Source organism: Henckelia pumila, chromosome 3 (assembly GCF_033568475.1).
Source record: "Henckelia pumila isolate YLH828 chromosome 3, ASM3356847v2, whole genome shotgun sequence".
Classification (NCBI taxonomy): domain Eukaryota; kingdom Viridiplantae; phylum Streptophyta; class Magnoliopsida; order Lamiales; family Gesneriaceae; genus Henckelia; species Henckelia pumila.
Genome location: NC_133122.1, coordinates 103,004,472 through 103,030,607, shown reverse-complemented (window position 1 = coordinate 103,030,607; position 26,136 = coordinate 103,004,472). Strand labels below are relative to the sequence as shown.

The window sequence follows — 26,136 nt, the reverse complement described above, 5'->3', positions numbered from 1 at the left end:
TTGGTGGCCAGGCATGAAGCGTGATATCGCTCATTATGTGTCAGAGTGTCTGACATTCCAGCAGGTCAAAGCGGAATATCAGAGACCTGCAGGATTGCTAAATCCACTCCCCATTCCCGAGTGGAAATGGGAGAATATTACCATGGATTTTGTTGTTGGATTACCGAGGACAGTGAGATGTTCTAATGCTATTTGGGTTGTTGTTGACCGTCTCACTAAGTCGGCACATTTCTTGCCAGTGAAGATGACCTTCACTATGACTCAGTATGCGGAGTTGTATATCCGAGAGATAGTCAGACTACATGGTATCCCTATTTTCATTGTGTCAGATAGAGATCCGCGGTTTAATTCGTCTTTTTGGAAGAGTCTTCATTCCGCTTTGGGAATGAAACTTCTATTTAGTACCGCCTTTCACCCGCAGACGGATGGTCAGTCTGAGAGGGTGATTAAGATTTTGGAAGACCTTTTGAGGGCTTGCGCTATTGATTTTCAGGGTAGTTGGGAGTCGAGGCTACCACTAGTGGAGTTTTCATATAACAACAGCTATCAGGCCACCATTGGTATGGCGCCTTACGAGGCACTCTATGGGAGACCTGGTAGATCACCGATACTATGGACCGAGATCGGTGAGCGGTCGGAGTTGGGACCAGAGATTGTTTAGCAAATTGCCGAAGTTGTAGCCAAGATCCTAGATAGGATGAAGACTGCCCAGAGAAGGCAGAAGAGTTACGCAGAGCATAGGAGGAGAGACTTGGAGTTCTCAGTGGGTGATCATGTTTTTTTATCTGAGTAACTCCTTTGAAAGGCGTGATGAGATTTGGGAAGAAGGTGAAATTGGCTCCGAGGTTCGTTGGACCTTTTGAGATTCTTGACAGAGTGGGGATGTATTCTATAGGGTAGCCTTGCCGCCTAATCTAGCTGGAGTACACGTCTTCCACATATCCATGCTAATGAAGTACGTATCGAATCCTTCTCATGTGCTCAACTTTGAGCCTCTTCAGTTATCTCCTGACATGACTTATGAAGAGGGACCTGACCGGATTATGGAGAGGCAGGAGAGGATGCTCCGTAACAAAACTATCCCGATGGTCAAGGTTAAGTGGTTGAATCATTCTGATGAAGAGGCCACTTGGGAGAAAGAAGAAGACATTAGGACTCGATATCCAGAACTCTTTGATAAGCTTTAATTTCGAGGAAGAATTTCCACTTTAGGTAGGGAGGAATTGTAGCGCCTAGAATTTCATAATTTGGATTTCATGCCTAAATTCATTTTTAATAATTATGATTTTTAATTTCTTGGATTTAATTGTTTAAGTTTCTTTTAAAGTTTAAGTTACTCAAATATTTTAAGTTATTAATTATTGATATTCTTGAGTCAGTGTGTGAGACCTCGATTCCAAACAACTAATCTCGGGATTAAACAACAATAAGGCATACAATAACCAAAGGTTAAAAGCAATAAGATATTTTTTTTTGAAACAGTGCCTCGCTCGATCCGCATGATCTTGCGGATCGAGCGAGCAACTTTGCCAAAGTTACTGCCCGAAAAACTCAGCCCTCGCTCGATCCGCAATATCTTGCAGATCGAGCGAGCCACCAAAAATTTGAAACAGAGGACAGAACAGCTTGCCCTCGCTCGATCCGCAAGATCTTGCGGATCGAGCGGTGACAGAAACATAGCAAAACAGCAGAAATCATGCTACAACTTGAGTCCAAAACCAACAACATTTTATCATGCATTACAATCACAAGTTCTCCAACTAATACATGAAATTCTAGGGTTACACAACCGCTCAAAAGTATTGGATTTGTAACGACAAACTTTCAACACAGCTCGCATAAACAATACAATAACATAACGAAGTTCGATATCTAAACATGTTCAAATACAACTAGGTAAACATGCTGACACAACTTCTAAACCGAGTCTCACTACTAGCTCTCCCTCTTTTTGCTAACCAAGCCTTCGCTGACTTGGTCCTGCCCCACCTGTTGCCAAGTACACATACAAAACAAAGCAACAGCCGGATAAACCGGTGAGAATGAAATTCCCAGTAAAAACAACATAACAAGTAATGAATATACAACATGTTATCAAACAACATATTCAAGTCGAAGATAATGATATGCATGTCTTTAAAACCAGGATATCAATTCTGATAAACAAGGGAGTACTGCTCTGCTTTTGGGATCCTGAGGATGAGATCACGTAACGACTCACCGACTCTCCCAATCGAGGTGGTGCCACGTATCTTTGAGCAACCATAATGAGTATGCTAGCACTAGGCGAAATACTACAACCTAGGCCACTCAATCATAGTTCCCAAACGTCTAAACAAAAAGGGGGGTTCTGCCCGCTGAAATCAAAGTAGGCTCAAGATGAATGCATAACAGAAACATAAACATAAGCCACATAACAAAACTCAATCAATCAACCAAATACAAGTTCCACGTGCTAGAACAAGTATCGATGCAATATGTGATTTAAAAAGGGAAACTCGAGAACCAACAGTCCCGAGTATGCTATCCCGTTACGATGACTGCTTTTACCTTTCAATGCAGTAGCTCCAACTCTGGCTAAGCTACAACAAAAGATTGTATCAAAAGCTATACAATCTAAACAACAACGGCGGTTCAAGGCGAATCTCTTTACCATTCTTCGTCCAATCTCTTGACGATCAAAAGGCTGATTAACACTGGCTTCACAAACTCCAAACGAATCTGTACGGAGACAAAAAGTGATCAACAACAACGTTCAACTCAAGTAAAAGTCCAACAACCCAAAAACGGTTCAAATCTCTAAAACTCAAACCGGCGGCATAACGGCTATAACTGAACAAACCGACAACGCAGACAACAGTTCAATAGCGATAACAACTCATATCAAAGCCAATACACCCATATCAAGGCAATTCCAACAAATCTCAAAACCACATTTTCGAAAATGGCTTCCAAAAATCATAACAAATCCGGACGTCGCTCTAATTCAAAACCGACAGATAATAAACGATCAGAACTCTGAAGAAAACAACATACTCGAATCTAGAACGATTCTAACAACATCCAAAAACTAGAATGTATCTGATCGTAGAAAAACTTACGATAGAACGAAGCTCTCGCAGCAGTGATCGCTAATCTGCCTTCAGAAATAATTTCCAACGGACGGATCGAGCTCGGATTGAAATCCCAAAGCTTGGAATGAGAAGGGGGCGGCTCTAGTGGAGGAGGCGTGCAATGAGGAAGAAGGAGAAGACTTCCCCAATCAAATCCAAGTGTAGATAATATATAAAAATCAATATTTGCATTTTAGTCCCTGAAATTTCCAAAATTTGCAAAAAGGACCCTGATCAAAATCAAACCAGCTCAAGAACTCTGTAATATCTGAATAACTCAAATAAACTCATTTAAGATAAAAACGGGGCGTTACACAGTGACTTCCGGTTCCGGTGTTTGGCGATGGTGGATTTTGGCGGTAAATTCAAAGATTTTATTTTAAAAAGTTAAGTAGGGAGAAAGGAGAAAATTGGACGAGAGTTTGAAAGTTAGAAGTTTTCGGGTATCACAAATCAATTTTATCGCATTCTTGGGCTTATTCTTTAACTTTTTTAAAAGTTAGAATTTTCTTAAACCCGGATAAGTGAAACCCAATATAATATTTTAATTTGGGGTTTTTAAACCTAGAAATTTTATAAGTGTAAGTTTAGTAGGCAAAAATTGTAGTACTTTAAAGTTGTACTTTTAAAGCAACACTCACACCTATTTTTATATACTTACACCTATGCGTACACACATGTACACTTCACACTCACCTTTTAAATCCAAAACAAAAAAAAAAATGAAACCCTAGCACTCTTTTATCCCAAGTAGCCCCCCCCCCCCCCTCTTCCATTTCTCCCTTCCCTTGGCCGCCCTCTTCCCCTTCACTTTCTAGACACCGCAGGCCACCTCATGATGCCGCCTTCGCCACCTGGAAACCACCACGAGAAGTTCAGCTTGGTGTTGGTGCAAGAGTTCAACCTTTTCTTCCCCCTCTTGTTCGGTGTTTTTTTTGTAGTAGAAGTCAAGGCAAGTATAGACTTTTCTTGGGCATTCAAGCCAGCTATTATGTTCTTGTGCTAAACCTTTTTTTAAAATTTTGAAATGCCTATGTTTATATGACATGTTGGGTTTGAATTTCTCAAGTTTTCAGCCATGTTTAATGTAAAAATTCGAAATATCCATATGTGTGGAGGTTTGAGAGTTGTATGATGAAACTTGACATGAGATATGAAGGGTTTTCTTTTGCATTGTCATTTTCGAATTTTTCTAGAAGTTTTGCATGCCTAAATTTCGAAAAGTTCATGATGTTAGGGCTGTGTTTAAATGATGTGTAGTGCATTTTGTTGTTTGGCAATTGGCTTCATTGTTTGTTCAAGAATTTAAGACGCATTGGTGCATAAACTTGGTGTTTTCGAATGGTGGAGTTTAAGTGAGGTTGAGGGCTGCCTAGGTTCTTGTGTTAAGTCCTAAAAAATGTAAATAGGTGTGTTTGGTGGTTTGTAAGGAGGTAGAGGTAAGGAAAAAGGGCATGGAGTTGATTCCTCAAAGTAGAAGTGAAGTAGGTGATGGATTCTTTGGGCAGGGGTTACTGAATTTGGAGCAAGGGATGCATCAAATCTGGTCTGGTCGTGGCTTGGGCTGGTCCTAGGTCAAGGTTATGATGTTGTGGTCGCGTCGGTATAAAATGGGCTCGTTTCGGTTAAGATTTAGATAGGTTAAGGGTCTTTTAATTTTAAGGTGTTGGTGCAGAATTTTAAGAGGAAAAAGGGGCTGTCCGGAAATGGTTTTTGTTTGGATTGCTTGGGATGTCAAATGAAGTCACAACCTGGTCCTATGGTTTGTTTGTAGTGTTTGGAGAGTGTCGGTTTGAGCGGGGTTGAATTCGGTTAAGGTAAGATTGAGTTAAGGGATTTTCGGTTTGATTGCTCGGGTTATGCCTTGATTGTAAGAATGAGAATTAAAGTTGTGTAATTCACCTAGGGGCAGCCACTCTCTCACCTAATATCCACATTTTTGAGTTGAGTTTCATTTCCTATAGTTGCATATTCGTGTGCTTGATTTCTCGTCTTCATGTCAAGTAAAGTAAGCAAAGTGTATCACTTCTTTTGCATCTCAAGAAAAGTTAAAGTTACAAGAAAAGAAAGTAATGTTTTGAATAAAGTGAATTGATTTGTGACACAGAGGGGTTTGGAGGAGTTGGGAGAAATCCTGATTTCCGTTGCCAACAGAGGGGTTTGGAGGAGTTGGGAGAAATCCTGATTTCCCTTGCCAACAGAGGGGTTAGGAGGAGTTGGGAGAAATCCTGATTTCCCTTATCAACAAAGGGGCAATGAGGCATCGGGAGTAATCTCCATGTCCTTGACGGCATAGTGCACTGCAGCCTTGATCGGTCAAATTATTAAAGGAAACGTCACAATCAATGATTTAAGTTCTCAGAAAAGAAAGTAAAGTTCAAGGAAAGTTTATGAAAGTCTCATGTTCAGTTTCATGTTAAGTTAAGAAAGATCAAAAGTCTCATAGCGTGAGTTGGCATGAGTTCATTGTTTACAGGTTGTCTCATTCTCTTGTATCATGCATATTTTCAGTTTAGGTTGCAAAGTATATTATGTACAGTACTTTGAGTATTACTGTAGATATTTTTAAACCCTTGTTATTACACTGTTTATACTTGCTGAGTCATTAGACTCACTATGCTTTTTTGATTGCCAGGTGAGAAGGAGTATCTAGAGATCGAGGGACAGGATCCTTGGAGTTGAGTTCGCCGGCGGTGCAAGGCCATATGACCGTTGCTACTTTTAAGTTCCGCATAAGTCTATGTTTGTAATAAAGAATTTTAGTTCGAGTACTTTCAGTGTTAGCCAAGATGTATTTCCCTGTGCTTAAATTTTAGTTTTGAAATTTGTTATCGCTATTATTGCAACCGTGTGGGGTTTCCTTTTATTTCGTAGTTTATGATTATCAAAGTTTGGATTTCTTTTTATCACGTCTATTTTTTTGTATGCTAGAATTTCAGTGTGGGACATGGTGGCTTTGTTTACTTCCAAACAAGTCATGGAATTTTTTTTATAAATCTATATTTTCTTTATTTTTTAATTAAGTTTAGAGGTTTGTGTCGTTTCACTTATGCCCCAATAATTACCCGCAAACTTTGCTATAACTAAGATAGGATTAGAATTTCAATCCCTTTGTCTATAGCTCGGATGAAGCAACAATCCCATTTAACACGCAAACTTAGCTATGGAAGAATGATTAGAATTTCAATCATTTTCCAAGCTCGGATGAAATTGTTATTTTAAAATTTTAAAATTTTAACCACATGGAATCCACATACTTAGTCAAGAACAAGGAATTATGATTTCAATCCCTTACTCGTAACCCGGATGGAGTTAACTTAAATTTCAACCAAAAGTTTTCAAAAAATTTTATAAGTACGCTCAAGATAATACATGCAATGTCAGACAATCATCGAGAATCCAAAGACACTATCACGATCAACAAACACCTATTTTCAAGCAATGGTCAAGCAAACACAAACTTCATCAATTATGTTGCTACACTACACTAGTCTAACATGCGTGCTTAAAATGATTCACGATTCAACCAACATCTTCTCATGTTCAATCAAAAGCAACATTTTCACAAAAATAATTTTAACAACTCTATTATCATCGGCCAACATATAACTAAATAACACCCCCATAATTATCCAAAGCATTTCCCCCAATGCTCTGGAAACAAAAAACACAACAACAATTAACAACAAACAAATGCAAAGAACAAAATTCAAAACATAAACAAAACTCCCCTGGTCTAATGTGGTGCATGATCGGTAGAATCCTCCTCATGGTGCTCTGGAGGCGGCAGTTATTGTTTGGCATATGGAAACTGGAAAGGTGGAACCAGAAAGGAGGGGCCGGAGCATCATACTGAACTTGGAATGGTGGCGGGAATGGAACATAACAAGAAATAGACGATGTATCGATCCTCAAATGAGTAGTGATTCCACGGATTAGAGCATCCATGGCTTGAAAATTGGCGGTGGCAGCAGTAATAAACTCATTTTGGACATGAGAAAAAGCAGTAAGCTCATGGATCGTCTTAGGAAATGGTCTCCGACGGGGCTGTGGTGGTGGCGGTGAAAGAGTAGGTGCCCGGTGAGCCAAATTGTGGCTAAGGGCTTTGATGACTCTTTGTATAAACAATCTTTTGTTTAATATAATTTACACTTTTATTAATGACAATGACTTTATATTTCTTCATATTGTTATATTGTGATATACTATTGTTGTTTTGATAAAGACCTTGAATATACTATAGTGTATGTAAGATGTGGTAGAACATGGAGATGTCTATCATGAAACACATCTTATAGTCACTGTGTATTCTAAACTGTTCCTAGTTGATTGAGCCGTCCGATAATAAGGATAAGGATCGCTCGAGTTTGAGACTAGCATTTGCGATGCAGAGTACCACGTTTCATTGGTAAGGAACATAGAGATGTTCGAAGCATGCAAATGGATATTCATACGATGAATGATTGAACTACCCTATCTGGACTTTCCAAGTGGTTATCAATTATCGAGTGGATAAAGTCCGCGGTTTTGGTTGTACACCATTAGTACTTACTACTTGAAACATCATTGAGACTCTATATGCTAGTACTGTGCTTTGACTCATTTACCGACTCTATTGGGGTCATCAGGTGTCGGGATTGGGTACAGTTACAACACATATAGGAGTCGATGCTTTGTTGTCAAGGATTCACCACATACTTGCGAGTGTGGATATCCTATGCGATCTGAGGAGATATTAGTGTGACGAATCTCTGGCCAGAGTACATGATGTGTTTTAAGAAATGGTTTCTTAGTAACACATGCGATGTCACTATTTGATCTTCAAGATGTATTGCATAGTTACCGAATCTCGAACGACTCTCGATTTACCAATGGTTGTTGATTCGATCGGGATATTTGGATGAAGGGACCGTACTGTACGCTAACCAAAATCTATTGGTTCTTGCAGGCACTATCAGTGATACCTAGGAAATCATGGGGCGATGTTGCTAGGCGCTCTTACCATGATTCGATGGGAAAGTCGGAAATTGTTGTTCCGAGTCACAAGGAGTTGTGAGCCCACGACTAGCTGTATCCATGAACCATTGAGGGTCACACAGAGTAATGGATTTTTAATCCCCGTTGAGATAGTTAAATTTAAAGAGTTAAATTTAATGAACGAAGAAGTTGGACTTCTTATTTAAGAGTAGAGGAGTAAGATTTCCTAAAATGACATAGGGATGGGCATTTTTGGAAACCACTGAATTCGGATTCAGAAAAATTTATCTTGGCTTTAAAAGGTGCAAAAATGGTTTCTGTACACATTGGTGAAATTGGTTTATCAATCGGAGTCATGATGAATTTTATATTAATTTCTAAACATGCGGGCTTTGCTTGTCGGGCTTGAACTTATGACTAATGGGCTCTAAGCTGTTAGCGGCCTACATTATAAATAAGTTATTGCAGTACAGAAATTACACACAACAGGTCACCAATTTTCGAAAAACCTAGTATTTTTCTCTGACAGTGGCCGCCCCCTCCCCTCTGCTCGAAAAATCCAGTCTGTGAATTTTGAATTACAGTCTAGTTTAACGGATCAAATTCGTTAATTCTCTTCGTAGAAACTTCTGATAGATTTTCTAGTGCAATCTATCAGAGGGATTAATTATCCGTTCGTGGACCTGATTGAAGAACAGTTCGTCCATCAGTTCCAGGGATATACAACAAGAGCAGAGCAATCTGTTGGTGTCCATAATCTCGATTCGAGATTGGAGGTAAAAATTTATAATTGTTATTTAATTTTTACACACACAATTTAATCGTAAAGTTTTGATACCCATTATGGAATCGTTCCATATAAAAATTTTAAACTTCCGCTACACCGGGTATCAATTCTGATTGATCTGATCGTCGCCGTTCTCCAACAGGAGGGGCAGCGGCACTTGAGCTTGCTAGTCCTTCCTGAGGAAAGTCTTTCTTCCTCTTGTCATTCTTCTTCTGTACCAATGCCGGATCAACGGGTTGTCTTGCATGCAGCCACTCTTTGTTGGCTCTAACTTAGATGCCAGCTTGAATACATAGCACTGATATGATGCTGGGAAAAAAAAGGCCCAAGGAGGACGTGTAGATGGAGCGCCGAATCTCGCTGTGAATAATCCGACCGACATTGATCGGCCACCCCAAACTTAAGGCATACAAAAGAATGGCACTCGCCATGTTCACAATGCTCGTATGAGATATAGGCATCAATCTCTTCGCAGTAAATGCAAACCAAGTCAACGCCTTCACCAACAAAAACTTTTCCAAAAAATGAAGATAAGTGAACGGGTCATTCCATGTCGCCCCATCAAAACACAATTGCTCCAAAATTTTATTATAGTCAGGGCCGAGCATCAAACTTTGATATAGCACATCATCAACAACAGGAGTTTGAAGCAAGGCATTCAAAGCATTTTCATCAAAAGATAAAATTTTTCCCTGTACATAAGCTTTTCCGTCCTCTCGCTCGGCGGCATTAGCATAAAATTCTCGCACTAAAGGCACAACGGCCGCTTTAGATTGTTGACAAAAATAGTCCCAATGTCTGTGTAACACCCCAAATTTATCTTAATTGAGTTTATTTGAGATAATCGTAGATTATAGAAATCTAGGATCGATTTGTTTTTGATCGGGGACTATTTTTAATTTTTCGTAGATTTTAGGGAGTAAAACACAAATATGGAGTTTATTAGATATTTATATCATGTCTTGACTTCTTCACTCCATTATCTTCTTCCCAACACGCCTCATCCCCATTGAAGATGCCCAAAGTGGCTTTGAGCTTTCAGATTTTAGTTTCTGTTTGATCTGTCCGTTAGAAATTAAATCGGAAGGCAGATAATCGACCACGGCTGCGAGAGCTCTGTTTGGAAGTAATTTTCTTTGATTTTTACGAAGATTTATTTTCCGGGTGTTGTTAGAATCGAATGAGTTTCTAGTATGATGTTCTTGAACTAGTTCTTATCGTTTATTCTCATTCGGATCGAAAAAATAATGTCGTTCGGAATTGTTATGATTTTTCTAATGATTTTCGAAAATGAGGCTTTGGAATAGTATAGGATTTGAGTTGATTTGGATGTTATGGAAGTTGTTGTGAGTTGAATGAGATATTGTAATGTTGTTTGCATTTTCAGTTGATCGATTTATAGCAGTTATGCCGCCGGTTTGAGTTTTGGGATTATCGATCGATTGTATTGTTGAATCGTATTTGATTTGAGTTTTTGAATGATATTGATTCATTTACATCTCTGTATATAGAGGTTGGTTGAATGCGAGAGTTGTTTGGATGAAATATATCAGCTTTTTGATTCCCTCAACTATTCTGACGACCGAAGAACTAGGTTGGTTATTCATCAGCTGCGGGGTGTTGCTAAGAACTGGTGGATCTTGACTAAGAGAGCCATTGAAAATCAAGGTACAGCTATTAACTGGAATCTTTTCAAATCTGAGTTTTATAAGCGATTTTTCCCAGTTTCGTAAAGAAAGGATAAGGGTGCCAAGTTCGCTAATCTGAAACAAGGGAACTTAAATATCGAGGATTATGTTGCTAAGTTTGACAGCTTAATGAGGAGGTTCGCACCTGACATTGCCGACAACTAAGAAGCTAAAGCCGATCAATTCATCAACGGCTTGAATCCTGATATCTTTACTCCTGTGAATGTTGGGAGGCCCAATAACATTGCAAATGCAATGGATGAGGACAAGGGTGCTGAGGAAAGACTGATGAGACAGAGAGGGAGTCAGTTTGCACCTCAGCAATAGCAGAGAGAGTTTCAGGCACAACCGTCTCAATATCAGAACCAACCACCAAGATCTGAGGGTGGTAGCAGTGGAGGAAATAGGAAGGACTACTTTCGTCCCAAGGGAAAACAATTTAAGAATTCTGAGAGCAATTCTTTGAGTTCAGGTGGCTCGAAGAAGTATAGCTCAGGACAGAGTTCAGGATTCTTTGGAGCGGCTTGTAACAAGTGTGGAGGTTGCCACTTAAGTGATCAGTGTAGGGGTATGTCTGGGAGTTTTTATATCTATCAACAGTCTGGACACTACGCAAGATTCTGTCCTCAGCATGTTCCTGAGAGAACTCAGGGTGGAAGTTCGTCGAGACCGTCAGCTCAGCCTGAGAGGCAAGAATCTCCTGTACATTCCTTTCAACCAAAATAGCAAAGTCGACAGGGAGGTGGACAGAACACGAGTCAGCCTCCTAGACAGCAGGCTAGAGTTTTTGCTTTGAATGAGGATCAGGCTCAGGCAGCACCTGATGACATTATAGCAGGAAACTGTTTGATATTTAGTTATCATGCTCATGTTTTGATTGATACGGGTGCGTCTCACTCTTTTATTTCTGAGAAATTTGTTTTGATGCATGCCTTGCCTTGCGAGCCTTTGCCTACTATAGTTTCTGTTACTTCACATTTGGGTGGAGAAATTGTTTCAGTGAGGTTAGTCAGGAACTGTGAACTGCAATTTGATGAGAATGTGATTGCTTTTGATTGTATTGTAATTGGTTTATCCGATTTCGATTGAATTGTTGGTATAGATGCTTTGACCAAGTACAAGGCTATATATAGTCGATTGTTTTCAGAAGGTAGTCAGATTCAGATCGGAGATGGCCTATGAGTGGAAATTCTTTGGTAAGGGTTCTCGATCCAAAATTTCTTTAATATCGGTTTTGTCTATGACTTGACTGTTACAGAGAGGAGCAGAGGGATTTTTGATTTATGCAATGGATGTTTTTAAGTCTAGCCCTGGGTTGATTGATATACAAGTGGTTAGAGAGTTTCCTAACATATTCCCGGATGAGATTCCTGGATTATCGCCTATTAGTGAGGTAGAATTCAGTATAGAACTGTTGTCAGGTACACAGCCGATTTCCAAGGATCCATATCGAATGGCTCCGATTGAATTGAAGTAATTGAAGGAGCATTTGGAGGAATTGTTTGCCAAAGGATACATCCGACCTAGTGTATTGCCTTGGGGTGTTCCGGTACTTTTCGTTCGAAAGAAAGATGGTTCTATGAGACTCTGCATCGACTACCGCCAACTGAATCAAGCGACGATAAAGAACAGGTATCCTTCACCTCGAAGAGACGACCTCTTTGATCAACTGCAGGGTTCTTGTGTTTATTCAAAAATTGATTTGAGGTCCGGATATCATCAACTGAGGGTTCGTGATGAAGAAGTTCCTAAGACTGCGTTTAGAACGAGGTATGGCTACTTTGAGTTCATTGTCATGCCGTTTGGTTTGACAAATGCTCCAGCAGTCTTTATGGGTTTGATGAACCATATCTTTCAGCATTATTTGGATGAGTTTGTTATTATTTTCATTGATGATATCCTTATCTATTCGAAGAGCCGTACTGACCATGCAGAGCGCTTGAGGATAGTCTTACAAGTTTGGAGGACTGAGCAATTGTATGCCAAGTTGTCAAAGTGCGAGTTCTGGTTGAACCGAGTCGTCTTTCTCGGTCACATCATCTCTGGAGATGGGATTTCTGTTGATCCCAGCAAGATCGAAGCGGTTATGAACTGGCGTAGGCCGACTTCTGTGCCTGATGACCAAAGTTTCATGGGTTTTGCGGGTTACTATCGTAGATTCATCCAGGGTTTCTCTTCTATTGCAAAGCCGATTACCCAGATGACTCAGAAGAATGCACCTTTTGTTTGGACTGAAGAGTGTGAGGCCAGTTTTATTGAGCTGAAGAAGAGATTGACTAGTGCTCCGATTCTTTCTATTCCTTTAGGTACTGGAGGTTTTACCGTTTATTGCGATGCTTGTCTTCTAGGTCTTGGATGTGTTCTTATGCAGAGGAAACATGTGATAGCATATGCATCGAGGCAGCTGAAGCCGCACGAGACTCGTTATCCGACTCATGATCTTGAGCTCGCTGCGATCGTGTTTGCGTTGAAGATCTGGCGTAACTTACTTTATGGTGAGTCTTTTGAGATCTTTTCTGACCATAAGAGCCTGAAATATCTGTTTTCACAGTTGAAACTGAATATGAGATAGAGGAGATGGCTAGATTTGTTGAAGGACTTCGACTATGAAATCAAGTATTATCCGGGGAAGTCGAATGCTGCTGCTGATGCTGATGCTTTGAGCCGAAAACTTTTTTCTTTATTTCTTTCTACTATTGGTGTTTCTCAGTTCATCAAGGATTGTTGAACTTATGGTTTGGAGTTTGAATCAGATAGGAGGTCTATCCGAGTCTGTGCTATCCAAGACGAGCCAGAGTTATTGATGTTGATCAAAGAAGCACATAAATCCGATGCGAGTATCCAGAATTCGATAGAGAAATTCAGATCGGGACATCAGTCTGAGTTTCAGGTCAGGGATGATATCTTGTTTGTGAATAATCTCATTGTTGTGCCTGATATTTCTGAGTTGAGACAGCGTATTCTTCGAGAGGCACATTGCAGTCGATTCAGTGTTCATCCTGGTGGTCGGAAGATGTATAACATTCTAAGGAGTCAGTTCCGTTGGAAGAAGATGAAGAGAGATGTTACGAAGTTTGTATCCCGATGTTTGAACTGTTAGCAGGTGAAAGTAGAGTAAGAGACCGGGTGTTCTGTTGCACAGTTTATCCGTTCCAGAGTGGAAGTGGGATCACATTTTGATGGATTTAGTCACGAAGCTACCGCGATCAGTCCGTGGATGTGATGCTATCTGGGTAGTGATTGACCGACTGACAAAATCTGCCTGTTTTATTCCGTACAGGTTGACGTATCGTCACAATCAGATGGCTGAGTCGTATGTTAAAAACATTGTTAGATTGCATGGTGTGCCGAGGTCGATTGTTTCTGACCGAGACCCTCGGTTTACTTCTCATTTCCGCCACTGTTTATAGGAGGCTCTTGGTACTCATTTGCACTTGATTATGTCGTATCATCATCAAACCGACGGTCAGTCAGAGCAGACGATTCAGACTCTAGAGGATATGCACCGAGCAGTGGTGCTTGATTTTGGCACCAGTTGGCAGGATTCATTGCCTTTGGTTGAATTTTCGTACAACAACAGCTATGAGACGAGCATCGGTATGGTACCTTTCGAAGCGTTGTACGGAAAGAAGTGCAGATATCCATTGTAATGGGATGAGATTTCTGAGTCTCCTGACTTGGGACCAGATATGATTCGTGACATGTTTGAGCATGTAAAGATTATTCGATTGAGAATGAAGACGGAACAAGATAGACAGGCGAAGTATGCAAATACCAGACGCAGAACTCTGGATTTTGATCAGGGAGACCGAGTTTTTCTTAATATTTCTCCTTCCAGAGGCACTGCTTGATTCGGGAAACGAGGGAAGTTGTCACCAATATTTATCGGTCAGTACGAGATTCTGGAAAAGATAGGCGGTCTTGCCTACAGATTAGCTCTTCCTCCTTTATCTGGTATTCACGACGTTTTTCACGTCTCTATGTTGCGGAAATATCATCAAGATCCTTCGCATATTCTTCAGCCTGACGAGGATGAAATGGATGAGACCCTGAGCTACTTCGAGCGACCTATTCAGATTCTTGATCGGAAGGAAAAACAGCTCAGAACCAAGTCGATTCCGTTGGTGAAAGTTCAGTAGAGTCATCACGGAGTCGAAGAAGCGACTAGGGAGACAGAATCTGATGTGAGACAGAGATTTCCGGATTTATTTATCTGACGTGAGTCCTTATTCAGTTTCTTGATTCTTTATTCTCTATCTTATGTGTTGATTTTATCTGATTTCTAGGGCAAAATCTATTCTTAGAGGGGGAGAATTGTAATGCCCCAAATTTATCTTAATTGAGTTTGTTTGAGATAATAGGAGATTATAGAATTCGAGGATCGATTTGTTTTTGATCGGGGACTATTTTGCAATTTTGAATTTTCAGGGACTAAAACGCAAATATGGAGTTTATTAGATATTTATATCATATCTTGACTTCTTCACTCCATTATCTTCTTCCCAACATGCCTCATCCCCATGGAAGACGCCCCAATGTGGATTTGAGCTTTCAGATTTTAGTTTATGTTCGATCCGTCAGTTAAAAATTAAATCGGAAGGCAGATTATCGATCACAGTTGCGAGAGCTCCTTTTGGAAGTAAGTTTCTTTGATTTCTACGAAGCTTTTTGGGTGTTGTTAGAATCGAATGATTTTCTAGTATGATGTTCTTGAGATAGTTCTTATCGTTTATTCTCAATCGGGTCGGAAAAAGAACGTCGTTCGGAATTGTTATGATTATTCTAATGATTTTTGAAAATGTGGCTTTGGAATAGTATGGGATTTGAGTTGTTTTGGATGTTATGGAAGTTTTTGTGAGTTGAATGAGATATTGTACTGCTGTATGCATTTTCAGTTGATCGATTTATAGAAGTTATGCCGCCGGTTTGAGTTTTGTGATTATCGATCGATTGTATTGTTGAATCATATTTTATTTGCATTGTTGAATGATATTTATTTGTTTACATCTCCATACAGATTGGTTTGAAGGCCGATAGCTTGGATTTTAGGAGTTTGAATCTCGAGAGATTGAAGACGGTATAGTATTGTACTTCTTGACTTTTTGATTTGAATTCGAATAGCTTTTGAACCGAATCATATTTGATTTTTCAAGATTGGAACTTTCGATAAAAGAAAGGTATAAGATGACATTGGATGGAATAGGACGATTAACTCGAATCCGGATTGATTCAAGTGTCCTGGAGAAATCACATACTTGCATGTCTATTTGAATTAATTGGATTATATGATTGAATGTTTTAGTTTTCATATGCATTCATATTGAGCTTTACATTTTGTTTCATTTGAATTAGACGATCTGGGTATTATAGTCGAGTGGCACTGGTAGGCGATTTACTACAGTGGCCGGTCAACTCTCTATTGAATGCCTCAGAGTATGGAGGATTGATGTATACATCGTCCACCTCAAAAGGGGAAGTCGGTGTGATTGTTGTGATATTTCATCATCGGGATCCCAACCAAAGAATCGAGGAACAATTTTATCTTTTGATTATACGGATTGATAATCTAGACTTTTGAAGTCAAGGATTCATTTACTCTCATTTTGAATATTTGGAAGATGATGTACTGTTGTCTTTTCTTTGTATGTGTGCTTGGCGACAGATGGGGTAGGACTGAGTCATAGGTCGCATGGATAGTTGGGATGTGAAGATAGAGTGAGGACTTGGTGTCTTAAAATTCGTTTATTGAATCGAACTTAGATTGTATTCGAACTTGTTATTTATTGTATTGTATTGAATAAACTAGACTGAAGCATGTTCTGCTAGTTTGAGATTTTATAACTCTATAACTACCTTATATTGGTTCATGCATGTTTATTCGAGTGAGTCGTGCATGTTGAGTTGCATGTTGTTATATTGGAAATGAGCACTAGACCAATTTTTGTTTCTGTACGGACTTGTTCTCGCTCGATTGGTTGAGTTTTATCGATCAAGCGAGGATGCCCGTGATGCTTTTTTTAGGCCTAGTTTTGCCCGCTCGATGGGTTAAGTTTCACCGATCGAGCGAGAGGTCCTGGACAGCTTGGGTAGGGTTTTTCTCGCTCGATCGGTAAGACTTTACCGATCGAGCGAGGCATGTATCTGAGAAAATAAATTTTTTTTATGGTTATTCTTTATTCCTCACAGTATATGTCCAATTTCTATTGCTACGCCACTATCTCGATGAGTTAATTCCACACCCCTCTCGGGAATAGGAATACAATTAAGTTTAGCCTGGTCATACCTTTCTTTGGCCGCGGCGTTGACAAATCATCCGGCAAGGCCCGACGATGATGAAGAAGTCGGAGCTCGCTTTGAAGAAGACGCATCATCCAAGAGTGCACGTTTAGGCCCCATGAATGTGAGAATCGATAAGTGAATTCCGGAAAAAATAAGTGTCAAGCGACGGACGGTGCAGTGTTGGTGTGGAGTGAAAAGCTTGAACACAGGGGGCGGCCTCAAAAGGTGATAAACACGGTGATGCTGGAGGCTTGCTATAGTGATAGAAACAGGGAATGAAAAAGCGTCCTAGGTAGATGAATTGAGCGGGCTTCGACTGGTGCTGCTGTGGTAACAGTGGAGGTTCAACGTCTGAAAAAAGGACTCGGCGGCGGCAGAGTTGGAGACGAGAGTGTACGAGAGTGCAAAGGAGTGACAACAATAGAGAATGATCGGCAACGGCAAATTCTGAGACGAGATGGAGGCTTGTCAGAGGTGGTGCGGCTGCTCGTAGGAGTGAGACCGGTGAAGATGAACGGCATGTAAGATGGATGAAGGTGGTATTGAGATACTCCGAAAATTTGAGCCTGCAATTTCATGAAAAAAATCGATTTGTAAGAAAAATTTGAGACTTGGGGGTTTAGGGTTCAAAATATGGAAGAGAAGTATGGGAGAGAAAATGGGGGGATCCCGATTTATGTCGGACAAAGTACACTCGCTCGAGCGAGCCCAAAAGTTGATCAAGGCCAGAGAACCTCTCGCTTGAGAGCACAAAGTGGCCGCTCGAGTGAGAGAAATTTTCAAAAAAAATTTAAAATAGGTGGATGCTCGCTCGAGCGCATATAGCTTCCGCTCGAGCGAGATCCTTTATTTTGCAAAAATTTTGAAATTTAAGAAAATTGAAAAATATCCAACTCAAAACAAAATTTAAAAATGCAAAATAGGGAAAAGAACACTGGTTTGCCTCTCAGCCAGCGCTAAATTTATAGTCTATAGCCCGACTGTACTTCCCTTTCAATTATTTGGGTCTTGAAAGTCGACAGTGGTTTGTGTTTGAACCACATTACCACCGTGATAAATCTTTATCCTCTTCCCATTACCTTTGAATGCTCCTGTTGTAGGACTGTAAATTTTCACAGTACCATATGACATAACTTGCTTGATAGTGAATTGTGGGGCCTCGGGTTGCTAATCTCAAATCTTAAGGGGTAATTAATGAATAAGCATCATTAATCTAATAAGGAAAAAAAATAAGGATCAATAATTTATTTTTTTTTTCAAAACGGGGTGGGCTCGGGCGGTTAAAAACTACCGCCCGGGCGCCCGTGATTTTTTTCCAAAACAGAAGGCTCGCGCTCGGGCTGCTAAAAACTGCAGCTCGGGCGCTTCCTGGGCAGAATTTCACCCTGTTTTTCAGCATCCATTCTTGATCATTTCCATCCATTCCAAGCTATCAAATTCAAGTCTAAAACATGTATATTAACATAAAACAACATCTAAACATGTCCATAAAGTATTGATACTTTAAACTAGAAGTTTACAATGCATCAAAAGCAACAAAAGACACAACTAGTCGCTAAGCTTTCCAAGTCCAAAACCCAGATGTTCTCTAACATGTTTATAAAGACTTAGCTACAACGTTCCATCTCGAACAACCCGAGTCCACATCTAATCATCTCTCATGAGCTACCCATGACGTCCTTGGCCAGCTCCTGCCCCATCTGTTGTCATGCACACATACAAAACAAGACAACAGCCGGATAAAATTCGGTGAGAAATCAATCTCAGTATAACCAACATATAGAAAGCGTTAAATAACTCATATCGACTCTATTTAAACTCAACTCAACAAATAGAGTAAATTAACGCTTTGCATAAGAACTGATTCATATAACTTCGAGGCCATCAAGATTCATAAATGATCTTGACATGGATATCCATCTAACGAGTTCGTAACCGACTCGCAAATAACGTTAACAGCAACCTTGGCATAGAATCAATTCAATGTAGCATCATATCAACTCAAATTTAAAGATCCACTACCTGGGATGGATCGACAATATCACAATAAAATCAAAAACATAAACAAGTATGTGGTTTTTATAGGCCAACTCAAAAATAGTCGTTCTTGAGTTTCAAAGTCCCTACTTCGCGATGTTATCATTATACCTTCTAATATCTCGGTTCTGAACTCTTCAATCTGAAATATAACAACCAAAATACTCATATCAAACTTCATTCAAGACTATTATTTCAGAAACGAATCAAAACCATTAATCGATTGTCAATCAAACTCATTTCAAACCTCAACTCTTTCTTCTTCGGTTTAACTCGGCGTCTTGAATCGTTGGCCTTCAAACTCGACTGAAATTGAAGAATAAAAATGCTATAACATTCATAACATCTAGATAACAACTTCAACTCAGATATAGGCTATCAAAAAGGTCCAAAAACTAGAATCGACGGCGTAGCGATTGAAAATCGGTAACCGACGTAATCCCGAAATCATTTCTAACTTCAATTCTATTCAAACGTACTCTCAATTCAAAACCAGCATTCCAACCATGTTATCAGTAACCATAATTCACAATATACATGCTAGCAGTCATAACCACAACATTCAATCATCCAACTTCGATCCGGTAGCGCATATACAATCGATAGAATGTTAAGAATATAACAAAAACATAAAATCTGATCTCTGCTCAATAACTGATTCTGAAACCCATATAAAACATCATAAAACTTACACGAGATCGAAGCCCCTGTTGTAAGGATTCCAGAACAATTTATGGAATCGAAATCGGACAATCGGTTCAAAAGATATGGCAATTTGAATATCAAACTTCCAAAGGAAAAAGGAAATGAACGCGGCTCTGTTCTTGGTTTCGAAATTTTCTGAAAAAAATATGATTCTTACATGTTGCACATGCTGAGTAATAATCCTAAAATCGGATAGCTTCAATAGAAATTGCAATTTAGTCCCTCAATTCTTCAATAATTGCAATTCGGTCCTCGACCCTTATTTAATTAAATTTCAATCCTAAATAATTTAAGAATATTAGAATTTAAATCAAAACTCTAAATATTCCCAAATTAAATATACTCGGATTAAAATTAAATAAATTCGGATTAATATTAATTAATCCCGGACCTTACATGAATGGTCCTGACCACCTTGAACGCAGCTTCCCTAGCATGAGCTTGAAACGTGAGTTATATAATAAAACCGTTTCACCTACCTCGAACTCACGTGAGATGATGTGTTGATCATGTCATTTCTTGGTTTTTTTCTTTGTAAATCTCGGCATTCTCATAGGCATCCAAACTTAGTTCCTCATGTTCATTCAATTGCAGCAAATGCTCTTCACCTGTAACCTGCACATCAAAATTTTAAAAATTTAGTTGCCCATAATGCTTTATGCTCAAGTTCAATAGGAAGATGACATGCTTTACCATATAACAACCTAAAGGGAGAGGTTCCTATAGGTGTTTTAAAAGCAGTATGATAAGCCCATAATGTGTCATCCAATTTATTTGACCACTGCTTCCTATTTGAATTCACCATTTTCTTCAATATTCTTTTCAACTCCGTATTTGATATTTCAACTTTTCCACTAGTTTGGGGATGATAAGGTGTTGCCACCTTGTGAGTGACCCCATATTTAGTCAAAAGTGTGTCAAATTAATTATTACAAAATTGGGTTCCTCCATCACTAATTATGGCTCTAGGTGTACCATATCTAGCAAAGATGATTTTTTTCAAAAATTTCACAACCACCCTAGATTCATTTGTCCTAAATGAAAGTGCTTCAACCCACTTAGACACATAATCGACCGCTACCAATATGTATTTATTTCCTTCAGAAGTAGGAAACAGTCCCATGAAATCAATACCCCATACATCAAAAACTTCACAAACAAGTATATTATTTAAGGGCATTTCATGTCTCCTAGAAATATTACCAACTTTCTGACAAGAATCACAAGCAATCAGATTGGCATATGCATCCTTAAACAACAAAAGCCAATAATATTCCGACTGCAGTACTTTAGCAGAGGTACGACCCGCGCCAAAGTGACCTCCAATCGGACCTGTGTGACAGTATGAGAGTATAGAACTGACCTCTTCCGCTGGAATAGATCTACGAATAATACCATCTGCACATATCTTAAAAGAAAATGATCTTCCCACAAAAAAAAATTTCAACTCAAAGAAAAATTTCTTTTTTTGTTGATAAGCTAAATGCGGGGGAGGAAACTTACTTGAAAGGTAGTTAACAATGTCTGCATACCATGGTAAATTCGTTACCTCAAACAGCTGTTCGGGGAAATCATCATGAATCACTTGCGTTCCAGTTCCTTGATTCTCCAAACGGGAATGGTGATCTGCTACTTGATTCTCCGAGCCCTTCCTGTCAATAATTTTCAGATCAAATTCTTGAACCAATAATACCCAACGAATTAACCTGGGTTTAGCATCCTTCTTTCTCATCAAGTACTTCAGTGCCGAATGATCAGTGTGAACGATGACTTTGCTTCCCACCAAATAGGACCTGAATTTGTCCAAAGCAAACACTGCCGCCAGAAGTTCTTTTTCATTGGTGGCATAATTAAGTTGGGAGGCTGACAGGGTGATACTGGCATAATACATCACATGAAGTATTTTGTCCCCTTTTTGTTCAAGCACGACTCCCAACGCGATGCCACTAGAATCACACATCAACTCAAACTGTTGACTCCAGTCAGGCGCGATTATCACAGGTGCAGTTGTAAATTTCTGCTTCAAAATCTGGAAAGCTTGTAAGCACTCAGCAAAAAAATTAAAAGGTACCTATTTTATCAACAAATTAGTAAGGGGTTTAGCAATAGAAGAAAAATCTTTAATAAATCTCCTATAAAAACCCGCATGCCCAAGAAAGCTTCTAATTCGTTTCAAGTTCATGGGAGGTGGAAGTTTTTCAATTACTTCTAATTTTGCCCAATCCACCTCCACACCTATTTCAGACACCTTATGTCCAAACACAATACCTTCTTTCACCATAAAGTGACATTTATCCCAATTTAACACAAGGTTGCTCTCTTCACACCTATGCAGAACATTTTTCAGATTACATAAACATTCATCAAAGGATGAACCAACCACAGAAAAATCATCCATAAACACTTCAATAAAATTTTCAACCATATCATGGAAAATTTCCATCATGCACTGCTGAAAACTGACAGGGCCATTACAAAGACCAAACGACATCCATTTATATGCAAAAGTACCATAAGGACAAGTAAAAGTGGTTTTGTGTTGGTCCTTAGGTGCTATAGGAATTTTCATATAGCCGGAATAACCATCTAAAAAACAGTAAAAAGTGATCCTTACGAGTGACATCATTCAATTTCCTATAGTCAATACAAACCCGCCACCCCGTAACAGTTCTAGGTGGAATTAATTTATTATTTTCATTCTCAACAACAGTCATCCCCCCTTTTTAGTCACTACTTGAATTGGACTCTCCCATTAACAGTCAGATATAGTATTGATAATACCCGCATCAAGGATTTTAATCACCTCCTTTTTTACTACCTCTTGCATAGCTGGGTTGAGTCGCCTCTGTGGTTGAGTAGATGTCTTGTGCCCCGCCTCTATTAGTATTTTGTACATACAAATGATTGGACTAATCCCCTTGATGTCATCCAAGCTCCATCTTATGGCTCTTATATTTTTTCTAATCACCCTCAACAATTTTTCCTCCTCAAAACCTATCAAATAAAACCAACAGATTACTGGCAGTTTATCATTCTTTAATAAATATAAATATTTCAAATGAGAAGGGAGTGGTTTAAGTTCAAGAGTAGGGGGCTCCTCGGTGGATGGCTTCAATGGTTTTGGAATATGTCCAAGCTCCCCCATCTTGGTATTGATGAATTTTTTCAAAGGGAAGACTCCATTCCAGATCTCGTGCCACTTCATGAACTTTTTCACTAACATGCTCCTCATCCATTGTTAGTGTCAAACATATTTCTAATGGATCCACAGACAACTGTTCCTGTAGAGAACACTCAACCAATTCATCAGTAACATCAATTCTAAAACAATAAGAATTGTCCGCAAGATAACGAAGGCCATGAAAAATATTGAAAATTACATTCTCATCATTCATGCGCAAAATTAACTCTCCCTTATGCACATCAATTAAGGCCTTTCCAGTGGCTAAAAATGGTCTGCCTAAAATAAGAGGTATCTCACGATCCTCTTCCATATGAAGCACAACAAAATCCACTGGAAATATAAACTTATCAACCATAACCAAAACATCTTCCACAATCCCCCTTGGATATTTGATGGATCTGTCAGCTAATTTCAGGGAGATAGTGGTTGGCTTAACTTCACCAATTCCTAGATTTTCAAAACAAGAATAAGGCATAAGATTTATACTTGCTCCCAAATCACATAAAGCCTTGTTAAATAATGATTTTACAATAGTGCATGAAATTGAAAAGCTACTGGGATCCTTGAGTTTCGGAGGGAGTTTATTTTGTAAAATAGCAGAGCATTCCTTTGATAACTTCACAGTTTCAAAATCCACCAATTTTCTTTTGTTAAACAAAATCTCATTCAAAAATTTTGCATAACTGGGCATTTGAGCCAAAGCATCTGCAAATGGAATATTAATAAGAAGCTTTTTGAAAATCTCTAGAAATTTTGCAAATTGATTATCCAATTGTAGTTGCTTTTGCTCTTTGGGGGAAGGGAAGTTTACTCAAATCAATATTCTAATTACTAGTTGGGTTAGAAGACTTACCTTTGTTGCCCGTAGGCGTCGAGTCTGCATGCCTTGGTGCTTCCTCTATCCCTTGTTCCTTTTTTTGCTCACTTGCTTCCTCATCCTCAGTTCTTTTCTCTGCAGTCTCCGCATGTGATCTAGTAATCGCCAGAATAACATTGATATCATTTGGATTCTTTTCAGTATTACTAGGCAACGATCCTGCTGTCCTAGTTGATAGTTGTGTTGCTATCTGGCTCATATGTGTTTCCAACCTTTGTAACATTGCCTCCTGATTCTGCAGACGATTCTCAGTACCCGCTACATACTTCATCATAATTTCTTCAAAGGATTGTTTTTTCTCCACTGGCTTGGATGCACAGGCTGTAGGGTCTGCAGGTTTCCATGAGAAGTTTGGATGATTTTTCCAACCTGGATTATAGGTATTGCTGTAAATAAGGAATGTACGGCTGTCCCCCTTGATTTCCCATGAAGTTAGCTGCATATATCTCAAAGACTTTGTTCCTTGGGTTGCTGAGCTTGCACTTAATTGGCAGGAGCTGTTTGCATAATCGCCATTTGATGAGTAAGAGCATCGATTTTGGCATTCAATGATGTCAGTGCATCAACTTCTAATACTCTAGCCTTTTTCTCTTTCTTCACATTTGGCCATCCAATGTTACTTTCAGCCATGTTTCCAATGATTTCCCACGCCTCTGTTGGTGTTTTCCTGAATAGGCTTCCGTTAGCAGCCTCATCCAACATGGATCAGGCAGATTGATCAGACCCATTTTAGAAAGTCTGAGTTTGTTGGCTCTGAGTAAGATTATGTTGAGGACACATCCTCATCTTTTTAAATCTGGTCCATGCCGTATGAATATATTCAGCTTCCTTCTGCTTGAATGAGATTATTTCAGAAAATAATTTTTCCATCTTCGTAGGAGGGAAATATTTGTTCAAAAAAGTTTGAACAAGTTGGGTCCATGTAGTGATAGAACCCGCAGACAAATCATCCAGCTATTCCATTTCTTTGCCCTGCAGAGAGAATGTGAATAACCGCAATTGCACTGCATCAAATGTTACCCCATTAACCTTGAAAGTGTCGTAGATCGACAGAAACGCTCCAGATGAGCGTAGGGGTCTTCCACAGATTTTCCCCCAAATCTTGCTTGAAACTGAATCATCTGAATAATCGACGACCGCAATTCAAAGTTATTCGCCTTCACAGTAGGGCGAACAATGCTAGATCCATAGCCTTCAGTAGGTGGAGGAATCAAGTCAAGAACAGTTCTATTGTCCGCCATATCTTCCTCTGATTCAGATTTCGACTCTAGTTCAAGATTGATATATCTCCTGGCCTTTCGGATCCTGCTGAGCGTGTGTTTGATCTCTAAATCAAGTGGTAGAAGCTCCATAGATTGAATGTTATGCATGCACAACAGATAGTAACTGAAAATCACTAAGATATAAAATTCAGAATTTAAGAAAATAAATAAAGTCTAATCTCAAGTGAAATAAAAATTCTGATATCAAAACAGTCCCCAGCAACGGCGCCAAAAACTTGATAGCTTAAATCGATGTGATTAAAATTCTACTGGAAAGCGCACCAGGTCAAGTTATAGTAAGTAGACAAAGGTCCAGATGTCGAACCCACGGGGACTGTATCAGTATGAATACCAGAATATGATTATTCCTACTTAATCTAGACTAAACAATAAGAGCGATTAAAATTCAGATTTGTGACTAAAAGAATTTAAATTGCAAATAGAGTTCAATTAAATAAAAACCGCAGCAGAAATTTTGGATTAAATTCAATATGAGAAACACTAAATCAAGGACACACGTAGGTACCAAAAAAATTATGTAACAAGTAGTCGATTCAAGACTCAGATTTTAATATTAGATCACGGGAATTCTCTTATCTTGTTCAAAGGTCTATTTCTAGAACAATAAAACCTACTCAAATATTGATGGATTAATCTTTCATAATTCTAATCAAATTTGAATGCATTAAATATTTGTAAAAATTCATTTTACACCAAAACCGCACACTGAAACCGAATTCTATTTCTAGTCGGTTTTTCCATGTGTTGATTATCGAAGTGATCAAAATCAATACCTCCTCTGTCAACTTGGAATCAATTAACATGCAAGAAAATAACTGGCTAGATCATTCACGAGACAAATATAAATTCGACAATCAATAAAATAAAATCAAGTCTGAAAATTCTAAATAAACATCCAAGTTTCTACATAAATTTGTCTGGCCCAATCACGTGGCCTTGATTGAAAAGAGAAACACTACTCAAAGTTCAACATGATTCAATAGAAAAAGTTTTTAATCCAAAACATCAACTAAAATCAAAAATAAAAGAAAGGAAGAAGAGTAGATTGATAAGATGATGTTGTCCACCTCTTGCCTTTAAAAGTGTTGCGTAACCCTTAATCTGATGAATGAATTTGTATTTATATGCCCAAAGATCCTCAAAAGATAGCATCCAACCAGAGCAAGAATTTCCAAAAATAAAAATTCTGTGCGCGCAGCTCACTCG

At 39.0% G+C, this 26,136-nt stretch overlaps 1 protein-coding gene across 1 annotated transcript; it reads left to right on the top strand.

Annotated features, from left to right (window-relative positions):
- The first annotated feature begins 810 nt into the window (after positions 1-810).
- On the top strand, positions 811-1,187 carry LOC140889275 (uncharacterized). Its single transcript, XM_073296990.1, has 2 exons — positions 811-845; positions 896-1,187. The coding sequence occupies exons 1-2, from the start codon at positions 811-813 to the stop codon at positions 1,185-1,187; spliced, it is 327 nt and encodes a 108-aa protein (XP_073153091.1).
- The last annotated feature ends 24,949 nt before the right edge of the window (positions 1,188-26,136 follow it).

Excerpts from the sequence above, each read along its gene's own strand:
- LOC140889275 (XM_073296990.1), top strand. The coding sequence starts at position 811 with ATGAGATTTGGGAAGAAGGTGAAATTGGCTCCGAG. Across the intron at positions 846-895 it reads AAGGTGAAATTGGCTCCGAG|GGTAGCCTTGCCGCCTAATC; the intron begins GTTCGTTGGACC and ends TGTATTCTATAG.